This window comes from Oncorhynchus kisutch, linkage group LG22 (genome assembly GCF_002021735.2).
Source record: "Oncorhynchus kisutch isolate 150728-3 linkage group LG22, Okis_V2, whole genome shotgun sequence".
NCBI classification, from domain to species: Eukaryota; Metazoa; Chordata; class Actinopteri; order Salmoniformes; family Salmonidae; genus Oncorhynchus; species Oncorhynchus kisutch.
This window is the reverse complement of record NC_034195.2, coordinates 24,426,534-24,439,115: the sequence shown is the minus strand read 5'-3', so window position 1 is coordinate 24,439,115 and position 12,582 is coordinate 24,426,534. Positions and strand designations below refer to the sequence as shown.

General features: G+C 43.9%; 1 protein-coding gene across 4 annotated transcripts in view; it reads left to right on the top strand.

The window, feature by feature from the left end:
• LOC109867220 (core-binding factor subunit beta) overlaps positions 1-12,582 on the top strand; it is a 39,966-nt gene that overhangs the window by 3,049 nt on the left and 24,335 nt on the right. For all 4 annotated transcript variants that reach the window (XM_020456241.2, XM_020456243.2, XM_031801417.1 and 1 more), the window contains exon 3: positions 157-273. In XM_020456241.2, the coding sequence (XP_020311830.1) occupies positions 157-273 (117 nt within the window). The remainder of the gene's footprint in view (positions 1-156; positions 274-12,582) is intronic.

Sequence of the window (12,582 nt, the reverse complement as noted above, 5' to 3'; positions counted from 1 at the left end):
ATACTCCAAATAGAGAAAATGATGACTCTTGTTTTTTTGTTGGGAGCGCTGGCTCCAGACACTAGTCTCTCTGATGTGAAAAAGAAATGACGGGCTGCATAATTTATGCTCAGGCCCAGTGTTCTGATCCTGTTTGTATTGATTTCCCTCTAAAAGGCTTTTGTGGCGACGGGCACCAACCTCTCGCTGCAGTTCTTCCCAGCCAACTTGCACGGGGAGCAGAGGCAGACGCCCACACGAGATTATGTGGACTTTGACCGGGAGACGGGAAAGGTAATCCTGACATCTCTTTTCTTTTCTCTTCTTCTCTCTTCTCTTTTTATCCTCCCTCTAATCTCATCTGTTCAACTTTTGAGAGGTGATTTTTCTTAACCTCATCTATGACACTTTTTTATTTCCCAGACATTTCTGTGAACTCATGTAACCGCACACTAATGATCTGTAAAGAGCTTGGTATGGGCTCGAGGTATTCCTAGAATTTTTCACCAAATGTTGAGGTTGATCTCACGACAGTTTGATTGAATCCAGGCTGTTGATTCAGATTGATATGTTTTCTGGGTGGGATAAACCATGGGCTTTCCGTAATGATATGTTATTGCTTCACACAGAACACTGCCCTGCCGTCCACTTAAAACCCCACTCTTCACTGTTTCTCCTATTGTTTTTTAGCATGCCCATTTTTCTCACTATAATTCCAACACATTCTACCAACTCAATGAACACACGACTACAGTATGTGGTTTCCCTCAAAGCCATAATGAAGGAAGATGATGACACTGTTCCAACCATATAAATACAATCATAGTTATATGGTAATAGTATATTACAGTATAGTATAGTATATAAATAGTAATTCTATAGTAAAGCCTTGCTTTTCCTGTGATTCTGACAGTACTGCAGGGCAGGGCTTATTATCCAGGGCTTATTATCCAGGGCTTATTATCCACGAGGAGGTCTACAAAGACCACATTCACAACTACAAGAACTCACTTCCCACAACCAAATCTGCTTATTTCTCCAACATCATAAGGAATGAACAAGGAAACCTAGGAGGGCTCTTCTCAACCATCAACAGACTTCACCGCCCCTTGGACAACCCCTCTCTCACAATCACCACGACCTCTGTGACAGTTTTCTGGCATCCTTTCAAAACAAAGTGGAGGCTATCTATCAACAGCTGCAACAGTCTCACCTTTCAGTCGGGCTTCCGGGCTATGCATAGCACTGAAACTGCCTTGGTAAAGATAGTGAATTACCACCTCTGTGCTTCTGATGCTGGGAACATCTCCATCCGCATCCTCCTGGACCTGTCTGAAGCATTTGACACTGTCTGTCATCAGATTTTAACTGACCGCATGGAGAGGCTTCTTGGAGTTTCCGGAACAACCCTTGCCTGGTCCCAATCTTATCTATCTGATAGACAACAGTTTTTCTTCCTTGGCAACTACAGGTCTGCCCCAGCCGCTGTATTACAAGGTATCCCACAAGTCTCAGTGTTAGGTCCATTACTGTTTAGTATTTACATGCTAATCCTTGGTCAGATCCTCTGTCAATTTGGACTCAGAATTCACTGTTATGCAGATCACACATCTACATCCACACAAAACCCAACTCCACTTTGTCACCCCCCTCTGTTGTTGACTGTCTCCGTGAAAACTTGGATAAGCAATCATTTTTTCAAACTAAACGACAAAACAGAGATTATGCTCATGGGCCCCAACTCCCTCATTAACAAACTGGGTCGACGGCTGCACCATCCACTCCAACTCCACAGTCAAGAACCTTGGTGTTACATTTGACCCAACTCTGTCATTTGAACCCCACATCCAGAACATCACCAAGTCAGCCTTCTTCCACCTCAAAAAAACATCTCACGACTCAGACCCTCTCTCACTGACCCAAATGCTGAAACCCTCATTCACACCTTTGTTTTATCATGCCTAGACTACTACAACGCCATTCTCTACGGACTCCGCGCCAAAACACGAGACAGACTTCAACATATTCAAAATTCAGCTGCACGAGTCCTCACACACACCAGACTTTGGGACCACATCACTTCCACCCTCATCAAACTCCACTGGCTTCCAGTTCAATATAGGATCATCTTCAAATTGCTCATGCTCACCTACAAAACCCTCAATGGACTGGCGCACACAAACCTTACTGACCTACTGCATCCCTACACTCCCACCTGTTCACTGTGCATCTCACACACTGCGCTCCTCACCCTCCCTCTCACCAGGCTCCGCTCTATGGGAAACCAGGCTTTTAGCAGTGCAGCTCCCCAACTCTGGAACTCCCTCCCTCTCCATGTCAGAACCTCAAATCCATACACATATTCTAAAGACACACCTCTGCACACAGGATTAGCTTTTATCCTCTGTCTAGTTCACTTCCCTGGTTAGTGTGTCATCATGTCTAGGCGTTCTCCACAGTTAGTCTGTCCTCATGTTTAGTGTACTTTTATGGTATTATATACTTATTTAATATGTGATTGTATTGCTTTATATACTACTGATTTGTTGTGAATGTCAACTGACTTTGTGTGTCGTGAAAAACGCTTAAAATAAAATGTATTATTATTGTTACAGGCGTGTTACGGTGATGCAGCCATGACAGCTGATAGTCCATGGGACTGTCTCCAGGTCTTACCAACTCTGTCAATGTCAAGTCAAATCAAAATATATTTGGCACCGAATACAGCAGGTGTAGCCTTTACCCTGAAATGCTTAACTACGAGCTCTTTCCCAACAATGCATAGTTAAAAAGTAAGAAAACTTTACAAAAATAAAAAACAAAATAGTCACATAATAAAATAACAATAACAAGGCTATGTCAAAGGAGTATCAGTACAGAGTCAATGTGCAGGGGTACGAGGTAGTTGAGGTAATTGAGGTAATATGTACAGTGCCAGTCACAAGTTTGGAAACACCTACATAGCCAAGGTTTTTTTTTTTTTTTTTTTTTACATTGTAGAATAATAGTGAAGACATCAAAACTATGAAACAGCATATATGGAATCATGTAGTAAGCAAAAAAGTGTTAAACAAATCAAAATATATGTTAGATTTTAGATTCTTCAAAGTAGCCACCCTTTGCCTTGATGACAGCTTTGCACACTCTTGGCATTCTCTAAACCAGCTTCACCTGAAATGCTTTTCCAACAGTCTTCAAGGAGTTCCCACATATGCTGAGCACTTGTTGGCTGCTTTTCCTTCACTCTGTGGTCCAACTCATCCCAAACCATCTCAATTGGGTTGAGGCCGGGTGATTGTGGAGGCCAAGTCATCTATGCAGCACTCCATCACTCTCCTCCTTGGTCAAATTGCTCTTACTCAGCCTGGAGGTGTGTTGTGTCATTGTCCTGTTGAAAAACACCTGATAGTCCTGCTAAGCGCAAACCAGATGGGATGGAGTTTCGCTGCAGAAGTCTGTGGTAGCCATCCTGGTTAAGTGTGCCTTGAATTGTAAATAAATCACAGAGAGGGTCACCAGCAAAGCACCCCCACACCATCACAACTCCTCCATGCTTCACAGTGGGAACCACACATGCAGAGATCATTCACCTACTCTGCGTCTCACAAAGACACGTCAGTTGGAACCAAAAATCTCCAATTTGGACTCATCAGACCAAAGGACAGATTTCCACTGGTCTAATGTCCATTGCTTGTGTTTCTTGGCCCAAGCAAGTCTCTTCATCTTATTGGTGTCCTTTAGTAGTGGTTTCTTTTAAAATATTTGACCATGAAGGCCTGATTCACGCAGTCTCCTCTGAACAGTTGATGTTGAGATGTATCTGTTACTTGAACTCTATGAAGCATTTATTTGGGCTGCAATCTGAGGTGCAGTTAACTCTAATGAACTTATCCTCTGCAGCAGAGGTATATCTGGGTCTTCCTTTCCTGTGGCAGTCCTCATGAGAGCCAGTTTCATCATAGCGCTTGATGGTTTTTGTGACTGCACTTGAAGAAACTTTCAAAGTTCTTCACATTTTCCACATTGACTGACCTTCATGTCTTAAAGTAATGATGGACTGTCGTTTCTCTTTGGTTATTTGAGCTGTTCTTGCCATAATATGGAATTGGTCTTTTACCAAATAGGGCTATCTTCTGTATACCACCCCTACCTTGTCACAACACAACTGATTGGCTCAAACGCATTCAGAAGGAAAGAAATTCCACAAATTAACTTTTTATAAGGCACACCTGTTAATTGAAATGCATTTCAGGTGACTACCTCATGAAGATGGTTAAGAGAATGCCAAGAGCATGCAAAGCTGACATCAAGGCTACTTTGAAGAATCTCAAATATAAAATATATTTGGATTTGTTTAACACTTTTTTGGTTACTACATGATTACAAATTTGTTGTTTCATAGTTTTGATGTCTTCACTATTATTCAACATTGTAGAAAATAGTAAAAATGTAAAAAAATCCTTGAATGTGTAGGTGTGTCCAAACTTTTGACTGGTACTGAATGTTTTCCATGTCCGGCCACGACTCTGAGGAACATAGGATATTACAGTTGTTCAGATCACGTTGATAGGATAGATCGAATGGTGCTCGTCAAGTTTATTCTCCAGTGATTGCATGTTCACCAAAAGAGCGGAGGTTAGAGGCGGTTTATCCACTCACCGACGTGGACTCGTCTGGTATCCCGCACACTGGTATCCTCTATAACGACGCCTCTTCCTTCTTTGAGTGTCGGGGATTTGGGCCTGGTCCAGGATGAGCCGTACTGAATAAAGTAGGTGATAAAATGATTATCTGAACCAATAAACACCACTGACTGATTGCATCCCTTCTATTTCCATGGAGCGCTCAATAAAACAATGGGAAACACATATTTTAGCCCTGAAGATTTTACTAGTCATTGTATAAAGATGACCCAAAACGTTATATTTGTTTAACAGATTAGATAAGGAATCTTAAAACTTGACACCTTTTGTTTCCACACCAATGAAGATGCAGTGTTTAGAAGGATTGTATTTTTTGTAATTGTTTTGTTTGTGTATTCATTTGCTCCCCTGGAGTGCTCGTGGCTGTTGCCGTATGTAAGGTGTGCCAGAGGCCCCTGAAATGTGCTCATTAAAAATGCATCCATGAGAAATCGATGGACCTTTCGGCTCAAGGCTGACGGACTAATCTTTGCCCATTAATTATTTAAAAAGGCGTGACTGGGAGTTGTCAGGCGTGCCGAGCACTTTACAGATGAGGCGCTGAGTGTCTGGGGCAGGGGCCTTGTAGTAACCCTATCCCCTATCCCCTCTAGCAGGCTTAGAGAACATGCAGTTTTAATGAGCCCTGGGCCCTCAGTCCCTCCTATTCCAAAATAAGCCCCAAGGAGCTCCTAGTCACAGCCACGCTCCTAGCACTGTCACCCTACACAAACACATGCACTTTTGAACATGCGCGCGCACACACACACACACAGGGTATAAATCCCAAGATGGGTGCTACTGCTCTGCTCCTTGTCATAAGTACTTCTCTTTAGGAACTAAGGTGGAACCTACTTGGAGAACGTATGATTTTTCTCTGGGCTCCCCATCCCTCCCTCCCCCTTGCTGCCTCCCTCGTTCCCTCGCTCCCTCTCACTTTACCCCTATCTACTCTACCTCCCTGCAGACTAGTGGTGTCAGGCTGGGAGAGATGTTGCGTACGCTGCAACCTCTGCTCTTAATTAGTGTGATTGTTAACCTTCTACACAAACACATATCACACTGCCTGGCTAGGAGACGTTAATAGACAGAATGTCTGCAGTGAAAAGTGAAAGCGTGTGGCGTCAGTGGTGTCAGAAGAGGAAACGTGATGACTGGTTTAACTGAAATAACCCGGGTTTAACCGGTTTGTGTCTGCTGCTGTATTCATTCAATAGATTTTTAAAAGTCTGAAATAAAAGAGCAAAGTGTGGAGGTGAAATATTGAAGCATTTCATGAAGTCCTTTAGCCAGTGGAACATGCACTGTATGATTTGTCAAAGATCCTGGCCTAGCTGTTTTCATGGGGGAACTGTCCAGGTGTGGCCTATAGATACATCAGCCATGTCTCTGTATGTATGGCATGTTCCCCCTATGCCCAGTTGAAGTGTGAGGTCCATAAAGAGCATATAGCATGCAGCTCTCCCCTCACCACCACCCAGCGCCAACCCAGAGTAACAGATGAATAGGGAGCAGTTATAATATTCTTTCCATGAAAAGTGAGTGATTTTATGGGTCTTGGTGTTTCTGATTGATGGAGTCAGAACCAACCACAGCACAGTGTGAGCCCAGGGACTCTCTCTCTCTCTTTCCCTCTTTTTCCCTCTCTTTCTCTCTCTTCTGCCCTCGCTCACACTATAGCTCTCTCTCTCTCTCTCTCTCTCTCTCTCTCTCTCTCTCTCTCTCTCTCTCTCTCTCTCTCCGTCGCTGTCTCTGTCTCTTTCTCTCTCTCTCGCTCTCTTGGTATCTTTAGGTCTCTCTATCGCTCTCTCTTTATCTCTTCTGGTCTCTCTCTTTTTTGGTCTGTCTTTAGGTCTTTCTATATCTCTTTTGTGGTGTTTCTCTCACTCGCTGTTCAGGTCTCTCACTCTTGGTCTCTCTCTCACATTTCTCTCTCGTGCGCAGGTGTATAAACCATTGAAAACAGACGGTGCCAGCAGGCCCCCCCCACCCCCCAGTAGAGCTTAAGTACAGGCTCTGAGTGTCACTACAGGCTAATGGGAACCAGCTGTGTGGGAGGTTAATTTTAGCAGTAGCTAGTAGGGCTTGGGGAGGAGCCGCTAACCCTGTCCCAGCCAGGGGCTCCCAGTAGCCAACTGTTTCGTACCAGAACCCTGGTCAGTCCAGTGGATCATCCACACTGCCCTAATGGTCATGGACCCTAACTCCCTTGTCCAATATTAAGTTGATTAAATTGGAGTGCCAAAGGATAGCTAACAGTGCCTTCAGAAAATCATCAGAGACAGAAATGAATACACAGCAGCATACTGTTCAAAATTCACAGAGCAGAACAGGAAGTTGTATAACTGCCACAGAAGCATCAAGTATAGAGTCCTTAACTCAGGTCCTCATACTGTGACAGGCAGCAGAAGTGCAGGGTGTTTGAATTTCTACAGTAGCAGACCGGAGAAGGGGGATGATTCAGTGTGTCGTAATCAATTATTAATCTGTTCCAAGTGAAGTTAGCTTACCTCAGACATGAGTTCAGAGAGATAAGGGGTCTCTGATGAGGATCCTCCATTGATGCCAGTGGTGGGAAAAGTACCCAAATGTCATACTTGAGTAAAAGTAAAGATACCTTAACAGAAAATGACTCAAGTAAAAGTGAAAGTCACCCAGTAAAATACTACTTGAATACAAGTCCAGAAGTATTTGATTTTAAATATACTTAAGTATCAAAAGTAAAAGTATATTTCATCTCAAATTCCTTATATTAGGCAAACCCGACGGCACAATTTTCTAGTTTTTTAAATTTACGGATAGTCAGGAGCACAATCCAACACTGACATAATTTATAAACGAAGCATTTGTGTTTAGTGAGTCCGCCAGATCAGAGGCAGTAGAGATAACCAGGGATGTTCTCTTGATAAGTGCGTGAATTGGACCATTTTCCTGTTCTACTAAGCATTCAAAATGTAAGGAGTAAAAAGTTAAGAATGTAGTAAGTAAAAGTAATCAAAATATATATAGTAAAGTACAGATGCCCCAAGAAACGACTTAAGTAGTACTCTGAATTATTTTTACGTAAGTGCTTTACACCACTGATTGACACTTTGTTGTTATGGAACTGCATTGATACTGATGACTCACCATGGGATTGTAGAGCATGTCTTTAGGCTAGGTCAAGAACCTCTACACAGACTACCTGGACTGAAGTCATGCCCATTTGATAAAATAGGATTTTTACTGTAACAAGAGAAGGGAAGATAGACTCTTAAATATGAACTCTGTCTCCTCAACTCAATATTTTTGAAATGTGAGACACTTAGGGTTTTGGAGCGTGGTTCAGCTTTAAGAGTTTAAGAGATATTATGTTTGGCATCTTGTCCAAATATCCCTCTCTACTCTGTTCATCAGTAGCACTTGTGTGTGGTTTCCCTTTATACAAAGCACAAATTGGGTTCCGTCTGCATGGCCATGCCACAAGGTTGGGTTTGGAGGCTTGTTAACTGATTGGCTTCTTGCTGCTGGTGTAGACCATCCACAGTGTGCTTCCACTCTGTGTTAAGAGCACAAATACATGAAGAAAGTGGCAGAATGACTCCTAAACCTTTGAGTCTTGGTATTACAGCAGTAAGCCATAGTGAGACTGTGTAGGTGTGTTGGTGTCTGTCATAGGGCTAGAACAGAGAGAGACAGAGAGCGGGCCTCAGAGGCAGCAGACTCTATAAATCTTTGGCCTGTCTCTGGATGTAAGAATTTTCGCTCGGGGGCAGATAGCACAGGGAAGATTCAGAGTAAATGACTCCATTATGAAAGGGACTGCAGTCTGAGGCGTCACCACAGGAATTGGAGTTTTAATAGTTTTGTGTTAAAGCTTCTTTGCTTGTTCCCAAGACCAGCCAGTGTGTGAGTGGGTGTGTGTGTGTGCGCGGGATTGTGTGTGGGTTTGTGACTGTGTTTTTATGTACGTGTTTGTCTGCCTAGCAGTGCACTTACGGAGCCAATCTCCATATTCATGACGGGTCATGTGCCACAAAACATGTTTTTGAGCTGCCTGGCGCCAGTTTGACAATTAACCTTGTTACTGAGCCAGAGAGGGAGAACAGTTTGACAGTTGACCTTGTTACAGAGCCAGAGAGGGGGAACAGCTTGACAGTTAACCTTGTTACAGAGCCAGAGAGGGGAACAGCTTGACAGTTAACCTTGTTACAGAGCCAGAGAGGGGGAACAGCTTGACAGTTAAGCTTGTTACAGAGCCAGAGAGGGGGAACAGCTTGACAGTTAACCTTGTTACTGAGCCAGAGAGGGGGGACAGCTTGACAGTTAAGCTTGTTACAGAGCCAGAGAGGGGGAACAGCTTGACAGTTAACCTTGTTACAGAGCCAGAGAGGGGGAACAGCTTGACAGTTAAGCTTGTTACAGAGCCAGAGAGGGGGAACAGCTTGACAGTTAACCTTGTTACAGAGCCAGAGAGGGGGAACAGCTTGACAGTTAACCTTGTTACAGAGCCAGAGAGGGGGAACAGCTTGACAGTTAAGCTTGTTACAGAGCCAGAGTTGGGGAACAGCTTGACAGTTAACCTTGTTACTGAGCCAGAGAGGGGGAACAGCTTGACAGTTAACCTTGTTACAGAGCCAGAGAGGGGGAACAGCTTGACAGTTACGCTTGTTACAGAGCCAGAGAGGGTGAACAGCTTGAGAGTTAACCTTGTTACTGAGCCAGAGAGGGGGAACAGCTTGACAGTTAACCTTGTTACAGAGCCAGAGAGGGGGAACAGCTTGACAGTTAACCTTGTTACTGAGCCAGAGAGGGGGAACAGCTTGACAGTTAACCTTGTTACAGAGCCAGAGAGGGGGAACAGCTTGACAGTTAACCTTGTTACAGAGCCAGAGAGGGGGAACAGCTTGACAGTTAACCTTGTTACAGAGCCAGAGAGGGGGAACAGCTTGACAGTTAGCCTTGTTACAGAGCCAGAGAGGGGGAACAGTTTGACAGTTAACCTTGTTACAGAGCCAGAGAGGGGGAACAGCTTGACAGTTAACCTTGTTACAGAGCCAGAGAGGGGGAACAGCTTGACAGTTAACCTTGTTACAGAGCCAGAGAGGGGGAACAGCTTGACAGTTAACCTTGTTACTGAGCCAGAGAGGGGGAACAGTTTGACAGTTGACCTTGTTACTGAGCCAGAGAGGGGGAACAGCTTGACAGTTAACCTTGTTACAGAGCCAGAGAGGGGGAACAGCTTGACAGTTAACCTTGTTACAGAGCCAGAGAGGGGGAACAGCTTGACAGTTAACCTTGTTACTGAGCCAGAGAGGGGGAACAGCTTGACAGTTAACCTTGTTACTGAGCCAGAGAGGGGGAACAGCTTGACAGTTAACCTTGTTACAGAGCCAGAGAGGGGGAACAGCTTGACAGTTAACCTTGTTACAGAGCCAGAGAGGGGGAACAGCTTTCATTTAGCAGCTCCGCTTGCTGCTGCTTCTGCTGATGGTGGTGGTTATTGAAGGAAACAAAATGTTGAGCAAATTAATCTCTCTCATCTTCAGCCCCAACATTATGCAGGGTGTGGTGTTTGGGAAGGGCTACGAAATTATCTCAGGAAGCCACACAAATACCAATTGGTCGGTTGCTAAGTTTAAAGTTTACGTCCTTAATGTCATAAAGCTACTATAGTTAGTCCATACATATTTAATGGAGTTTGTACTTAAGTCTGGCTGAAATGGACCTGGTAGTAATGAGTGTAGGATGGGGGAGGGGGTAGGGAGGCATCAGCACTCACTCCTGACACTGATGAGGAGAGGGGCGACTGGGCGAAGGCCAGGGTGGAGGGAGGATGATGGACTAGCTTCTCTGCGAGGAGCACAGTGGGCCGGCTCGTTCTGTGGTGGGGGCTCTTGTTTCCGTCTCCCTCAAACAGAAGCCACTCCACTAGCAGATTACTTGTCAATGACATCATCAAAGTGTGCCCACTAATTGATTCCTGCTGCTCTGTCATGCCCATTGTGCACTGAGCCCTCCTCGTGTTCCTCTGATCTGATGTGAATTGTTTGATGTTTGTTAAAAAGAGGGGTTCTTTGTATTCTTGGCTATGCCATGTCCTTTTCTTGAATTAGATTTTTACCAAAATGTTCCTGTTTTGACTGTCTGTTGGGAAAGAACTGTCTGTGCCGGGGAAAGAGAAGCTTTGTTTTTCCCAGCACAAGTCAATCATACTCCTTCCTCTAGTCTTCCCATAGGGTTCTCGTTATAGCTCCACAGCTCAAATTTCCTCTTCCTCTATCCCAAGGCCCAGATCAATGACCACTCGCAGGCTTTATTGTGGTGTACAAAGAAATGGAAGGTTTCATGGCTTCCTGAATGAAAAATGTAATCTTACAGTCAAATGAAACAGGTGAGCTCTGGTTGGCCATTTTCATTTCTACTTTCGAAGACGTACAAAAAAATAGAACATTTAGCTGTTATTACTTAACTGTTCTACTACCTACAGGAGCATTGTTCATTTCACAATGAGACGTGAGAGCATGTTGACTTATAACTGGACATTCGCGTTAGTCACTTAGCCACCTAGCTAGATAACATTAGCCACAACAAATTTGAATTCATAACATATCATATGAATTGTAATTTGTGATATCATACGAAATGGATGATGGACATCCAGAAATTAATACATACCGTACGAAACATAACATATCAAACTAAATGGAGTGTCCCGGATTTACTTTTGCTATGTCTACCCCTGAGTCCAGGTTGAAAACATCTATTGCTCAGTCTGAGGTTAATAGCAAGAGTTACACGAGTTCTTCATTTCTTTTGTTGTCTTTATATAGACATCACACTTTTCCACCAAAAGTGTTTCAGTTGACCACTCACCTTCTCGCTCTCCTCCTGCCAATTTAAAGATGTTCTTTCCTTTGTTTTCCAATCGCCTTGCCCTCCAGAATAATGAACATTCCATGATACTGTGGAATTCCTCAACTGATTCTGATTCCTGGGAGTTTGGACCACGGGGACCTAACTGGATGGTGATGTTGCATCTGAGCAGGTCACTTAATCAAAATTTCATGAGTGAATTAAATATTCATTATACTAAATTGTTCCTGCGTAAATGTCATAGATGGATCGCCCAGATGAGTAAGTGAAAGACTTCAGTGTCTGTACTGATGCAAGTCTGAACCTCCCACCCTCCTTCCATCCCCCTGAGTGGGAGCAATCAGACCGCGTTGTTGTCTGGGAGGGAGGAGAGGGAAGCATCCTGCTTTGGGATTTATTTCTCCAGAAGCCTCAGGACACAGGTGAGAAATACAGCGTGTATTTGCCGACAGCATTCCTGGTCACTATTCCAGGAACTATGTTCTCTTCTGGCTGCAGAGGGAGACCTGTGTGGTCATTTGGCCCGTAGGGTCGTGTCTCGCCCCTCTGCTTCCAACCTAACACTGTAATGGGTGAGTCTGGGGAGGGGCCAAGCGGCGCCCTACAACCCAGTATTCCCTGTCCAGTTCCTATATCCCCCTGATAGTATTGTACAGAGAGGGAAAATGGCAGGCGTGAAGCTGGACTTGGGTCCAAGTATTTCTAGAGTGCCTGAGAAATCAAGTCCCCAAAGATCTTGGCAAGCCTGCTGACTCTTTATTTTGACTGTCGTTACCTCTTTCCATGAAAACTGAGCCCGCCAACACGTTCTTTTGAAATGCTAATATTCTTCTATTGTATTTTCAACCCTTATTTTGTTCATTTGTTCCTTTTTCGTTAAAAATGGAGTTAATTGACTACTTTTAGATAATAACAATTCCATATCTAAGAGTGATGTTTATATTAGTGTCTGTGACTATCTGATGTGAATTCTCAGAATCCTCTGGGGTTTTGTAGACTCAGCCAATTCTCCTCTGTAGCCTGTCCCTGCAGTCTCTCTCCCATTCTCCTGTGGTTAGAAACATTA